This window comes from Colobus angolensis, unplaced genomic scaffold (assembly GCF_000951035.1).
Source record: "Colobus angolensis palliatus isolate OR3802 unplaced genomic scaffold, Cang.pa_1.0 Scaffold147, whole genome shotgun sequence".
Taxonomy (NCBI): Eukaryota; Metazoa; Chordata; class Mammalia; order Primates; family Cercopithecidae; genus Colobus; species Colobus angolensis.
Genome location: NW_012114566.1, coordinates 2922940 through 2938065, shown reverse-complemented (window position 1 = coordinate 2938065; position 15126 = coordinate 2922940). Strand labels below are relative to the sequence as shown.

General features: G+C 34.0%; 1 protein-coding gene across 1 annotated transcript in view; it reads left to right on the top strand.

Annotated features, from left to right (window-relative positions):
* The window catches only part of LRP1B (low density lipoprotein receptor-related protein 1B), a 1318888-nt gene that overhangs the window by 1176775 nt on the left and 126987 nt on the right, over window positions 1–15126 (top strand). The window contains exons 71-74 of the mRNA XM_011935709.1: window positions 4534–4656; window positions 10433–10558; window positions 11264–11401; window positions 12934–13068. Of these exons, the coding sequence (XP_011791099.1) occupies window positions 4534–4656; window positions 10433–10558; window positions 11264–11401; window positions 12934–13068 (522 nt within the window). The remainder of the gene's footprint in view (window positions 1–4533; window positions 4657–10432; window positions 10559–11263; window positions 11402–12933; window positions 13069–15126) is intronic.

The following is a 15126-nucleotide window of genomic DNA, read 5'->3' as shown; positions in this document are numbered from 1 at the left end:
CCTAGTTCATTCTCCCATTGCTTCTTGCTTGGACTGGCATAATGCCACCTAACTGGTCTCCCGTACATCCTATTTACTCTTACAAGGTTCATCTTATGTAAGTGTCCCTCCGATTATGTCAGTTTTTACTCAGGGTGCCTGATTACATACAAACAATTCAATCTAGTAATCAGGGTTACAAGAAAATGACCCCATTTTACTTTACCCCAGGCTTACTTTCTACTGCGCCTCTTTATGTATTGTATCCTAGCCAAACTAGAAAATCTCAACTACCTTTCAGATCTAAAATTATTCTACTAGATATTTAATCTTAATGACTGAAAAAGAGTTGAGAGCCTTTAATTCAATCATTTACAAATGTTTCAAAGCCCCCTTCCCCTCCATTCATATCTCTAACTTGGTTTTCTTTGCTGCTGGGTAATTAAGCTCCAATGACATATTTTAGTGGTTAAATTATTTGATCCCATATGAATGTACCATAAGGCATTACCACTTTCAGATTTCTAGTATTTAATTTACTCCCAGGAAGTGGAGTAGGTATTAGGTAAAGGCATTTTAAGGCATTGAGGAAATGGGATGCCAGAATAAACATCTTTTCTGTTAAATCTCATTTCCATTCATTTCCAATCAGGATACACATGAGCTAATAGTAGCTGAGTCTTGGGAACTGGAATATATGAGAGCTGAAGGATAAACATAACACATTTTCCCAGTGAAGCAGTTTTACTAGTTTAACTTTAAAAGACAAAAATTCAAAATACTCTGGAATTAAAAGCTGCATTCATACTTTTGAAGGTAAAAATATATGGCCTCAAGAAAGTGTGGTGCTTGTTCTGGCCTGAGCTTTCAAACTTTACACTTTGTATAATACTGGTGGAAAGGATTGGGGGGTTCTCTTCTGAGTAATTATCAGCTTAACAATGTGTAAGTTAGTCAAATAAATTATAAAGTATTATCATGTATTAAAGCTTCTCTCAACCCAATTAAGATGAGAACTCTAGGTGTTTATTTTCTGTGATGATGCACTTGACCAGATTTATATGAACTTGTCAAGGCCTCTGTTATAATTTAGATGTATTATTGTTAATTAATATATACTTTTCTGTTTTCCTAATATGTCCTGTTGAGCCGATTAAGAACATAACTAGGAAACTGGAATTTTAATTCAGCCAATCTCTTTAAATTATACCTTTTTTGTTGTTTATATGCGCTTTATGCCATTTCAAAATAAGGAATTTTAAGTGGGTCTCAGGATGTCACGGTAGCCCCATGATACATTTTTTTTAAATGCAAATTTTTTGGATTACAACATCAAGTCTTTAGCAGGTTACCACAACACCTTTGCCTTTCTCTTATAATATAATTTCATTTATAGTTCTCTTCTTTTAAATAAATCAGTGGCGTATCCAACACTCATGTGGAGAAAATTATAATGTTATCTAATGCAATACCTTAGGGAACTCATTTTTTAACAAGACTGATGTATATTGTGCAAATAGAATTTTCTAAAATAATCAGAAAATGTCAAAAGTTCACAAATTCTGTTTGAATGTAGTCCATTGTAAAATGGAGCATGTGATGTGATTTAATCATTAGAATCTTTATGCTAAAAGTAAACTCTGCTTCATATTCTATGGATTTGATTTTGAGTTAAGGCAATATACTCACTTCATACTGCTATTCATATCTTTAATTTCTTTAGTACTAAGGACTGCACACTGCACATGCTATCTTTTTATTGTTTTCAGAGTGAGACAGTTGTTAAATAGTACTGAATTTTATTGCACAAGTTTTCATAATTGAGATTAATTGTAAAATTATAGCAGTATGGAGCTCAGCATTGCAGAAGTTTGGGAGAAAGGGCTATCCCAATGACAGATGTTGAACTGTCAGAGTCTCACATGGTGATATTCACCTTGGTGGACTCACCCAGCCCTTGCCTTTGTCTGTTTCTTAGTTTGATGGTTCTCAGAGATGGCAATGTAAGCTGTACCAGTTCTGCTAAGCACTTTTGCAGATAATTGTACTATTATTCAGATCAATATCACTATAAATTATTGGTCTAAGCTTTATCTTTTACTTAAGATACTAAGCAGTCTGCCCTTGTTTTCCTAATCACGTTTCTGCCATTAATCATATCAGGTTTTTAAAAAGGCAACTATCTCTAATCTGTTACCAAGCCATCTCTCTTAGTAACTTCACCTTCTTCTTTACAGAAATAATAAACATCATGAGCATTTTTCAACATCTGGCCACCAAACTAAAAATCTACCTGTAGCTGTCCTCAGGCTTTCCTCCTTCCTTCCTCCCCAAACAGAAGACTTGTTTCACTTCCAGTCTAAGCCCATTCCATTCATTTTGCTCTAGATCTCAAATCTCTCACACTCTCTGGATCCTCCAGAAACTCGTTACATTAATTACCCTTTTGCTCTCCTGTACCCTCAAATGTGTCTTGTCTACTGAATTATTATCAGAAGCATTTAAATGTGTTCAGGGATCTGTTCTTCCTCACACAAGCAAAGAGGCTCACTTTCTGGTCTCTTTCTTCCCTTTATGGCCAAACTTCTGGAAAGAGATGTTTACATTCACCTCGTTCTCATTCAATAGCCAACGACAATCATTTCGTTAAACTCACCACCATTTCACTAAACCTGCTCTAGAATTAGCTACATGGGCTATCCCTCTCATTAGAACACTTTTCCCGTGTATTGTCTCGCATCACTCTTTCCAGATATTTCTCTAACCATTTTGATTACGTTTTCTCAGTCTCTTTTGTAGACTCCTCTTTACTTACCCAATCTGTTTTTCTCTGTGTTCTCTTTTAAACTTCAGATCATAACTATATTCTGATCACTGCCAGATGCACGTTTACAGCTCAAAAACCTATCCTATATTTCAGACATATTTATCCACCAGCTTGCTCGACATCACCACATGGCTGTCTACCAGTACCTTAAATGAATTATGTCTTCAGTCTGCTCCTCCTGCTGTGTTCCTTTATTTAATGAACAATACCATCTACCAAATGGTCCAAGCACACTAAAAAATGAGTACCGTGTTTGTGTGCTCACTCTCCTTTGCCACTCTCATCTATTTAGCCACTAGGTCCTGAGGAGTGTTCCTTCTGAAGAGTTCTCAGCTGTGGCTCCTCTAGATCTAGTTACCATCAGTTCTTCCCCAGATTGCCATGACCTCTCTTGAAATATATCTTTTTCCTCCAGTGTTGTCTTTACTGTCTCTCTCTTCATTTCTAAATTCTCGACACCAGAGCTAGAGTTTTCCTTCTACAGTCCAACTGATTCTATCACTTCTTAAATTAAGTCTTTTGCTACTGAATGTGAGTTATCAGAGATTTGTGTAACAAGTCAGAACTCAGACCAAGAAGAATTCTTTGATCTTCATAAGTTCGGGCACATTATTCCTTCCAAAGTACATCTGCAAGAGGAACAATGGCTCTTTCTGGGTATTTTCTACGCTTTTCAGGATGACCACTGTCACTGCTCTGCCCATATTTTGGTGAATGTATGTGTATTTAAATATGTTAATACCTTCAGTAAGTCAAATATAGACAACCCATGAATCAAAGCTCTTACCTATATATGAGGATTAACTAGGTAGTATAACCCTTTGGAAGCAATCTAATTTATCTTAATTCTGTACTCTGATATTTGTATTGTTTCCCCAGGTACTTCTCGCACCTATGACCCTATACATTAACTGTACCTCTTTTATAACATATAAAAACATTGAGTCCCAGAGATATTAATAGAGTTAACCAAAGCAAGACTAGAACCCAGAGTTCCTAACTCTCAAGTCCTAAAACTCCACTGTATGTTGCTACACCTCTAGACATATAACCCACATTTGTTCCTTACTTAAGTCCTTTGCATGTGGTAGATGTACTTAAGAATTGTGTATTAGAATATTTTTGTATTCCTGATGTTTTTATTTGTTAAAAGAGAAAAAATGCAAACATTTTCAAAATCCAAAAAATAATACTTTACTGCACAACATTTATTAAAAAAAAAAAAAACCCTGAAATATTGTATGATATGGCCAGATTCTTATTGCTGTTAGAAAATTATTTCTTTGTGATTTCAATAAAAAAATTACTGGTTATTCTAAGTTTTTAGTGATCAGTTTATCAGTATTTCAGATACAGCTAAATTGTCTAATAATTCTAAAAATGTCTTTTTTTCAAGAAAAATACAAATTTTAATAATTACAATTAAAACTAAAAAATATAAATTTCTGTGTATTTGGCAATGAAACAGAGAATAACTTAGATTCTTAAAAACTGTCTTCTAACATCTTATCAGTATTTTCTAAAAAAAGTATTAGAATGTTTTGAAATGTAAACAGTTCAATTTTATTAGAAAAATTGAACATTACCTGTTTCTGGTATTATGCTCGAAATAAATAAATGGAAGCAATCAACTAGATACTGTTTGCTAAGATTCAGAGGAATATGTGTCCTGCTGACTGGCATTGATTGTCCTGAACCTCTTTGTTTCTTTTTGTTTTAAAATAAAGGAGGAAATATATGCAAAGCTGATGAGTTCCTTTGCAATAATTCTCTCTGCAAACTACATTTCTGGGTGTGTGATGGAGAGGACGACTGTGGAGACAACTCTGATGAAGCCCCTGATATGTGTGGTATGGCATTTCACATGCCTCTAGATTATACTTTTATCTTCTGATCTCATGCACCAGCATGAATCAATGAAATGTTGAGGTGAACTACAAATTATACCATCCTGGGGTTAGGTAGATAAAGTGTAACCACAGATACAGCTTTCGTTCAGGTAATAAAGGGATAATCCTGTTCAGAAGTTATGACTTTATAGAGACTCATCCTAAATCTGAACTTGCACAAGTCAACACTATTCAGAAGAGAGATTATGGTCTCTTTGGGTGGATTTAGAGTAATTGACATTTTAATTGAATAAGATTCATATAATAATTTTGGCTTCACATCAAATAGGAGTTTTAGGTTAATTTTGGAGGGGTACAGATGAGCAAATTAAAAATACATGAATAATAAAATCTCATAGTTTCACAAGCCACCCACTAATGAAATATCTGTCTATCAATCATCTGTCTATTAATCATCCATCTGTATATCTATCTATCCACATATCTATCTGTCTATTTCATTACAAGTCTTAAGCACAGAACTGAAATTAGGAGTTATTTAACATTTATGCCTAAAAAATCTTAACAAAAGTTGTTGTTTCTCCAAATTCAAGTTACTGTTGACTGACATTTGTCCCGTGTATGCTTATGAGACCAACAAATATAAAAGTCTAATTTTAGATCAACAGCATAAAGGATCTCTTCTATTTTAACGAACTTTTTTGGTCTCCATTCTCATACCTTTTATCTAATCTCTGCAAGAAATTTAATTTCACCTATACTTTAAAGGAAAATGCTGCCATGTCAGATATAACTCAGCGGCACACCAGGTAAATTAAAGAAAGAAAATACAATATGAGTGTATGTACTTACAGTTTTTGTTCTATTTGTTGCATCAAGTTAAGGCAGTATTTAGATATAGATGGTGACTTTTCACTACTGATGTTACAGTCGGGGAAAATACAAAAATGCAGGCAGCTTCGTTTTGTTAAGTATTTAAAAGTCGAAAAAAATAAAAAAAAAAAAAACAGGCTTTGGAGAGTTTTTTCTATAGATACAACTCATTACGATGAGTAATGCAACTAAGTTTCAGCTTCAGTTTTCTTTACATAATCTTAGAAATAAACTCTAGGTAATCACCAGGGATTATATTGTTTCTGAATCATAATATATTAAACAATATGAGAGCTTATCTACCAACATCAATCCAGAACCTATTATTTTTTTTCAATTATGTGACTTTTTTTTCTATTCTCTATCCCATTTGACCACAAAACCAGTGAGTGGAATAGAAAATTTTCGATAATTGATGTACGGCTGCAGAATCATACTCTCCTAGAGCCACTTCCAGGGCCATGAATTGATTCTCAGGAGCATTCCACACAGCACAGATGGGAAACCTCGTAAAATCCAGATTGACTGTCTGAACATTTTTGCGTTTCTCTCAGTGAGCAATATCAACATTGAGTCAAGCTATTATGTGCCAGAAATTGTGCTAATTAGGACAAAAAATGGTTCTTTTTGACAAGGAGATCTTATTCTGCCTGTACAAACAAAAATAATTTTGATACCCTATATTTCCAGCAATGATAGAATTAATTAAAAGTATGGAAAAGGCAGAGAGAGATTCAATGAACTCTACCTAAAGAATAATACAGAAAGCTACAGTGTTGAAGGAGCTAGACTAAAAGAAATCTTAGGCAATGTGAATGGCATGAGAAAAGGTATCATTCACTCATTCAATAGACATTTGTTCAGCAAGAGACTATGACTAATTTGATGATATAATGATGAAAGAAGTGAACATGAACCCTGACCTCACAGAGCTTAGAATCTAGTGGAAGATGGATATTAATGGAAACAAAAATATATACTTAGAAATTATGATACATACTATAAATAAAAAGTATGGTAATTTGTAAAAGTATGGAACAGAAAGATTTTATCAATCATAGGGTATGAGAAACAACATTTTAGTTCAGGCCTGGGAAATATTTAACTGCTGAATAGGTGAAAAGGATTGAGGTTGGGAGTGGAAGTGTGACACAAAATTGCAGACAAAGGAAATAAGATACGTGAAGGCTCTGGGCAGGGCAAACCATGGCTTATTCAAGGAACTGAAGGATCTGTGTTCCCAGGAGCTACAGGCACTCCTGGATTTACCAGACTGTAGCCAGATAAACCCACTGTAAACGGGAAATAATGTAAATTGGCAGTGTGTGTTTGACTTTAAAATATTTTCAACATATAAAGGATACATCAGGACATAATCCCGTAGTAAGTTGAGGAGAACATGTGTTGCTTTCACACTGTCATCAAGTCAGAAAAGCTTAAATTGAACTATTGTTAAATTGGAGATCATCTGGATTTGCTTAGGATGAAACTAGAGGCAGCAGAGATATCTGCAACCTTGATTAGCTGGAAAGTAATTGGAAATACTAAGGAGTTTTAAGCAGAGGAAGCGCATGGTCATATTTAAATTTTACAAATATTGAATAGAAAGGATTATAAGTGGTTAACACCATGGCAGTACTTTAGGCAAGCTATGCTAGTAGCTTGAGTTGAGATGGTATCAGCATGTGCTAGTACAATATAGACAGATATGAAGATTATATAAGAGGCAGAAGAAACTGGGTTAAGTGATGGATCGGATATGGTGAATGAGAGACAGCAAGTTGTGGAGTATAATGTGTACGTTGTGTTTGCTTTGTCATTTGAATGGAAGGGGGTCACAGGAAAGGGAACACTTTTACAAGTAAAGATTAGAAGACTGGACTGGGATGCATTTGAGGAGACATTCAAGTAGAGGTTTCAAGTAGGCATCAGATGCTTGATTCTCACACTGAAAGGAAAGAGGTAGTCTGCAGATAGAAATTCGACAACCAGCACAAAATGTAATAAATACAATAGAATATTTAGGATTATGCTGTGTGGAAATAAAGATAGGACAGGAAGGGAATTATCAAAGAATATTGAGTGACAGCAAGCCCCTAAGTGAAAATGAACTGGCAGAAGAGACTCAGGTAAGTGACCACAGAAGGCATTGCGAAAAAGAAGAGTGAGGCACTAGAGACACCAAAGTAATAACATGTTTCAGCAAAGATGTGATGGTTTCTGCAGAGGCAGGGGAAAATGAGTTCCAGAAAAAATGATTATTTTTACATAGGAGTGAACTATTCTTCTGTCTCTGCTCTTAAAATATAGAAATGAGTTGATAGATTCCATTTAGATACAGGTAGATCTGAAATTATTTAATAATATGTTAAGAAATTTCCCATGTTTGTATTTCTACTTATTTTTGTACTCTCTATGTATATGCTTTCCAAGTAGCATTGATAAATATTCATACTTGGTGGTATCAGTTGGCCTTGTAGTATGATCTTCTGCAACATTTCTGGCTTCCCAGATGCAGATATTGGGAGAGCAGATGGTTTCGTTCATCTAAGTTTAGGGTTATTTTGGATAACTAAGATGAAAAAGAGAAAAGGGCCAGAGAATCCAGGTTATTGGGAAGAAAGTGGGTTTCTAAACTTACCTAGTACTTAGAACAGTATCCAATGTATTACAGGTATTATAGGTTACTATAAATATTAACGGGGAGAAAAGTGCAGACAACAGTCATTGGTGAATAGGGAAAAGGTAGCTACATCAATTGGTGAATAGGGAAAAGGTAGCTACATCAATGAGCTAGAGTTAAGATAAAGTGGAAGAGTCTTTGCAATGACACTGATTGGATTAAAAATCTTTTAAAAAAGAGATTTTGCTCAAAATGGGGCATTCATACCAGTGGTTTCACAAATAAAATAAATTATAGGAAACAGCAAATTTATGCTGCAACTGTTTATACAAGTTAGTATTCTTAATGGCAAGCAACAGAAACTGCCACTGTGAATCACAAATAGAAGTTTGTTGAAATCCACCAATGTAAACAACCTCCTAGGAGAGTGGTGGCTTAGGTAGGATTAGAGTAAAAGGACATAGGGTATAAGAAACTTAAGGAGCTAAGAAGCCTCATTGGTTGGTTTTCTCATGTGAATGTTGAAGTCATCTAAGATGATAGAATGAATTTAAATGGAGATCTTAAAAGACTATGGTGGAATGTGCTAGTCTTCAGTAAACTGGGGTGGAGATGATGTTTTTGAAGTTGATTAGAAAATAGCAGTGGCGTGAAGATGTAATCAAATGTCTAGCCTTCAAAATGCATTATTTTGTTTTAGATAATGGAAGTAATCGTTTATTTCAGATAATAGAAAGTAAAGATAGGATAAAGCTATGGAAGCTGTAGTAGGAAACTAGGATGTTTTCAAACATGAGATGACGTGAGGTTTGAGCAAATTGAGAGACATTCCTAAAAGACCTAAAGAGGAGGGAGTATATTTAGAAAATGGACCAAATTTCACTTAAAGCAAGGAAGTCAGGGGTGGAGTGCAACTTATTTAAGAAGCTGTAATAAAGTTGTATTGCTCAAATATTGAGATGGACAAAGGATGAGTCTGCAGGATTGGCACGAACAAGATAGTGACACGTCTATTAGGCCATTCAAAGTATCTTAAATTGTATTCTCAAGGAAATTGATAACTGTAGAACAAATGGTTACATGAATATGTTAGACTGATTTTTTTCTCATAGCTTTTTGAGGCTCTGAGGATGAAATATGAAGCTGGAGACATTTAGCATATCTCTCTGTAAAAGATAATAAACACTAAACTATTGTAACTGGTAGAGATGGCTAGAAGATGCCAAACCTGGGGACAGTAGCAACAGGACTTGGTCACTACTGAGAATTGATGGTCAATGGGAGGAATACATTAGAATAATTCCAGACTTTTGGCTATGATATGCCACCAACTGAACAATGGAAATAAAGTGTGTTTGAGAGCCAGGGGTTAAGACGAGATGATAAAGAGTTGAGTGATGAGCTTGTTAAATTTGAAACTGTTGAGGGGATGTCATACAACCAATTGCGAGATGTTTGAACTAAATAGAGAACTGAAAGTCTTCAGGATGTAGTGGAAAGTAAATCAATGAGAGTGAATAAACATATATAAGCAAAGAATTCAAGTGTGAGAACATCAGGGGAACAAGGACAGAGTCCTGGATAATTTCACATCTAAGGATGAAGACTAATGACAGATACTTCCTGCTTTAAGAGTGGAAGACTTCGGATTAGGTAGTAATAGAGGAGACAAATGTAAAATTCCCTGGCTTTCATTGTGGTGTTTTTAAATAAACACAAAATCATGCACATTAAAAATGAATAGCTAAGATCATCTATGTGCCTCAAATACATATCTAAACTTTTGTTTACAGAGACAAACAGTAAGAAATCAAGCTATAATACTGTTGGGATTTTTGTTTGTTTGTTTTCACTGAATGACCTATTTTCAATTTTGGGCCTGTAACATATGCTTGCTCCGGCTCTATGCTGTGTGAAATTGCTTTTTGAGATAGCTAAGTGTCCTGCCATATTGCATAATTGTAGGCATAAATTAATTTGGTACACTAAGGAAAGTCAGCTAACATAAGGCATCTGGAAATGAGACCATAAAGTTTGGCTCTTTCTTATTTCCTTGAAGATCCTCAGCTGTGCACATTTTTCTGTAGTTAATATAAATAACTAGAATCATCGCATATTTTTCTGGTAGCCACTAGTAGGCAATTGTCACAGCAAAAAAAAAGGTATATAGAAAAGTTAGCTTATGGATTTGAAAAGAAAGAATAAAAGAAAAAGGGAGAATGTTCTTTATAAATCAATGTACCTGAAGGAGCTCCTTTGTTTTTTCTTCTTTTTCTTCAGTCAAATTTCTTTGTCCATCCACAAGACCTCACAGGTGCAGAAATAACAGAATATGCCTACAGTCTGAGCAAATGTGCAATGGGATTGATGACTGCGGGGACAACTCAGATGAAGATCACTGTAGTGGTAAATGCGTTTAATGTGAAATAATTCAGTGATGGCTACAAGGTTCTCTGATGACTTGGGGTACAAACATTTTTAAAAACACATTTCTTACGTGGATGTCTGAGGGCATTATTTTCAGATATTTGATCTTCTGACAAGGTATAAAAATATTCCACCAGCATTTCATTTGCCTTATAGCTGTGCACCTTTATCCATAGTTCCCACTAACGACTTTATTCTAGAAAATATTAATCCTGGAGAAGCAATATAGACATTTTAAAATGCTCCTTGTTTAAAGACTTAATTCTTTGAAGAAAGGGAGCTTATATAGATTGTATGTATATGCAATTCCGTTTTCCGAATTCTGAAGTTCAAAAACCTTTTAATGCAAAAGACTTATGTTTGCAGCAAAATCATTTGGAGACAAAGCTTGACCTGACCTAATTGGAGCCATTTAATATCATTCTCTAAAAAAATTCCACTTAGGGTAAATATTTTTAAATTTTTCTGTAGATATGAGTGTTATTTACTTAAAGTAAACACACTGTCACTTTCCTAAAATCTAAACATTTCAGAATGTTTAAAAATTTGACCTTGAGAGCTTCAAATCGAGGATTGTAAACCCATGTTTTTCATAGTAGTTAGTAAAATTTTGGAGATATTACATGCTCAATAGGTGCGTTTTGATTCTGTGGAGCACTAATCATTTTTTGTATGCCTCTATAGGCAAGCTGACATATAAAGCAAGGCCTTGTAAAAAGGATGAGTTTGCTTGTAGTAATAAAAAATGCATCCCTATGGATCTCCAGTGTGATCGACTTGATGACTGTGGAGATGGTTCAGATGAGCAAGGATGCAGAATAGGTGAGCTTGTTTTCTGTTAAGCAAAGTACCAGGATACACAAGTCTAACTTCTGCTTGTACATGACTAAAATTTTCTGGATGGAAATATTGCTCTTCAAAATATGCTTTACTGATGCCCTTTTTCAAAAACCTTTGCCAAAGCAACCTTAGAATACTACTTAAGTTAATTTCAGACAGTATGAAATGGACACGGTTGACTTTGTAATGAGTACCCTTGTTAAAGCAGAAGCTGAGAAATCAATATTCAAATATAGAAATTGATGTCAGCAATGTAATCTATACCATTTAGTAATTTATCTTAGACACATTTAGTGTTTTTAAATTTTATAAACAGTGATATTTAGTTGAATGGTTGTAAAAGTCTTAATTTAGTCAATTTTTTTTAAAAAATTAATCCATTGCCAAATCATTCTTACAGAAGATGTGATTATTTTTTTAGCTTGAGTGCCATGATACTTGAGTTATTACATCCTGATTGCAAATAGTTTATGTTTAACTAATGCTTGGTATTTGACTTTTTTGTATTAGATGAAAGTTATTAAATTTATGATCCTAAATTCAGTTTGCTTACAGAAGTCACACAATATTTCCTACTTTTGGATCTTTTCCTTTTTTTTTTTATTTATGCATCTAAAATGTTCCTAACTTAGGGATGAAGCAATACCCACCAGGATACAGCTACATGTGTCTAAACCGTGGTATCATGCCACTGACCTATTTTAACTAATTGTAAAATATTCAAGTCAGTGGGGACAAATAATAGCCACAATTATAATAAAGTTCTCATATTTGTCAAAAATTTGATTTAAGTAACTTAGAGATAATATAATGTTATCCGTATAATAATATCCCTCTCATTTATTTAAAAGAGAAGGTCTTCTAAAATGTTTTCCTGAATGGGAGATAAAGCAGTAAAATTGCAACTGCTCTCCTGGAAATTACAAGTAACTTTTTGTCCGTTCCAGAATGTTGCAGCTTGTAAACAACCATTCTGAGCACATTACATACTCAAATGTTACTCTTCATATGTCTGTCCAGCATAAAAAAATGAAATTTAAACTGCTGATTTAGCCGACTTGCTTGAGTAACTTAGCAGTAGCCTTGACTGAGTTTACAAATATTAAGCGTAGGTTAGCAATAAATGCCTCGATTTCTAAGTAGCTTATAGGAAATGCTTCGGCTCTCAGAGGAGGATGTAGTACTCATATATGGTGCTATAATAAAGATAGCCTGTCATTAGAATCATTGACTCCTGACTTACTTTAAAAAAGTATATTATAGCTTAAGAGCAACCCTAAATATCAGCTGTTAGCAGCTTGGTCTAATCTGTATTTAATGTTAATGAGTTCAGTTTTTATACTTCTATACATTTATAAGACATGGGGCTTATATGGAGAGAAGACTATAACCTTATATACTCAAAAAGAGTTATCTATGGAGTAATCAATACCATTTCAAATATTTTTAAAAAGTAAACTCCCCACTTCAGGAATTAGAATTATATTAGTTTTGATTATATTTTTAAATCCCAGGTCCTACTGAATATACCTGTGAAGATAATGTGAATCCATGTGGAGACAATGCATATTGTAATCAAATAAAAACATCTGTTTTCTGTCGCTGTAAGCCTGGATTTCAGAGAAACATGAGAAACAGACAATGTGAAGGTAGAGTACTTTTCCTCAACAGCTTGCTCGTAAAATCTCTGGGTTATGAAAAGACTCCCAAGACTTCTAAATTGTGAAATCACAGGGGATTGATTTTCATCAAAATGATGTGTATCTACGGGATACCATTTCACTTATGAGAATGCAAGTCTCTGGGGTCAAGAGCTTGTTTGTTTGTGGAGCTAAGCTAACCACAACAGCGGCTACAAAGCTTTTTCTATAGCAAATTCAGAGCTGCAGGAATTTCAATTCTATTGCTACAATGCTGTTTTGAAATGCAAATAATGAAATTGCTGGTTCAGGAACTATTGGAGAATTAGTCTTGCTTCATGAAAAAAAAAATACATGTTTATGATTACCCATTTCTCTTGAGTGTGGCATTTGCAATACTGAAATAGGTGAATCATATTTGGAGAGTCATGGGCTTTTATCCTAAAAACATGTTTTAAATAGATCATGATGTGTCTCTAAAAATTCAAAGTCAGGATCTACATAAATCTGTCAACTTACTTGAGATCATTTAAAAATTGAGCATGTAGGATAGCCAAAATCTTATAGTAAGTAAGTAAATATAATCTACGTCAGTGTTCTAACTATAGAACCATGAAATACAGACCCATATGCACTTTCTGCAAGTTTCTCCAATAAAACTGCTATTTGTATTCATATTCACATTATTGTAAGTGCAGCCAAACTTAAAATAACTAAGTCTGGCTTATCCAGGCTAAATTCAAGTCTTCAAATGCTTTTACCTACCAGCTTGCTTTTGTTATGTCTCTGTGATATTTTGGGGCTAAGAAAAATGATTTTACTTTGTGTTAATCAAAATGGAATTATTTAAATCAATTGGTTCTACTCACCCAAAAGGGGGATAAGTGTAGTCACGTCATGTTTATCTACATTTTGAGTTATATGTGTATTTGGATTCTTCGTGACATTTGATTTTTCCATTACTGTGAGATTGAAAGCTGACAATCTAGGTTTCCCGTATTTTAGTTAACAAACGAGTTATTTTTCAAACTATGGTATTTATTTTTCCACGGCTCTATCAATTACATACAAACACACACACATATACAATTCTTTCCAGATTTTAATTTCAATAACATTTATTTTCTAACATTTATTTGTGAATGGGTTTTTTCTGTATGTATGTACTAAATTTAGAAATTATATTCTTCAACTTTTCTTAATTTTTAATTGTATTCCACAGCAAATATAACCTGCACACTACATTCTTTATTTTAAATTGCTATGAATCTATTTCTTCATATTATTTTGTAGGACAAATGAGTAACATCTGAACTCTAATAAAATGTTCATCTATTTTTAATAAATAAATTTTGATATTAAGGAAAATAGCTCTATTTCAGTGTCAAAGAAGGGTAAGACATAACTTGGATTCTATAATCCAAAAATTTAAATGTGTTTGTACCCTTCACTTATGTATCTGAAAAAACGCATAAGAAATTGCTATTTGATGTTAAAGCCCAAACACTTCAATCAGAATATCTAAAAGGAAAAAAGTAAAGAGGAATGGTGGAAGAAAGTAGAAGGGGATTAACAGTTGCTGAGTGCCAGGTACTGTTTTGGGTACTAGGCATGTGTGGAATTCCTCCATCCCCTTCAAAACCTCATGATCCAGGCTTTCTAGAGATGAGGAGAAAATGATGGTTTGGGCCAGTATGGAGACAAGTGAGGAAGTTGAGGTTTTATCAAATCATGCAGAATATTGCTTATTTGGATTCTGTACCAAAGGGAAACCATAGTGACAAATAACTGCCTTTTCAAAGTTACAGATGCTGAACAAATCAGAAATATTTGTTGTAACTGTGATGGTTAAGTACTGACAAGATGCATTCCGCTTCATTCCTGTAAAATATTTATTAAAAACAACTAAATACACTTTTCTGCATCTCTTTACTCTACATTTCAATCAAATAGCAATGTATTGTCATGAAAATACTTATGTGTTCTCAGGCAAAGTATCACAGTAAAGTCAACAAAATCAGAAAACCTGAGTGTAAGCCCTGACGTTGTGATTTACAAGTATCACTA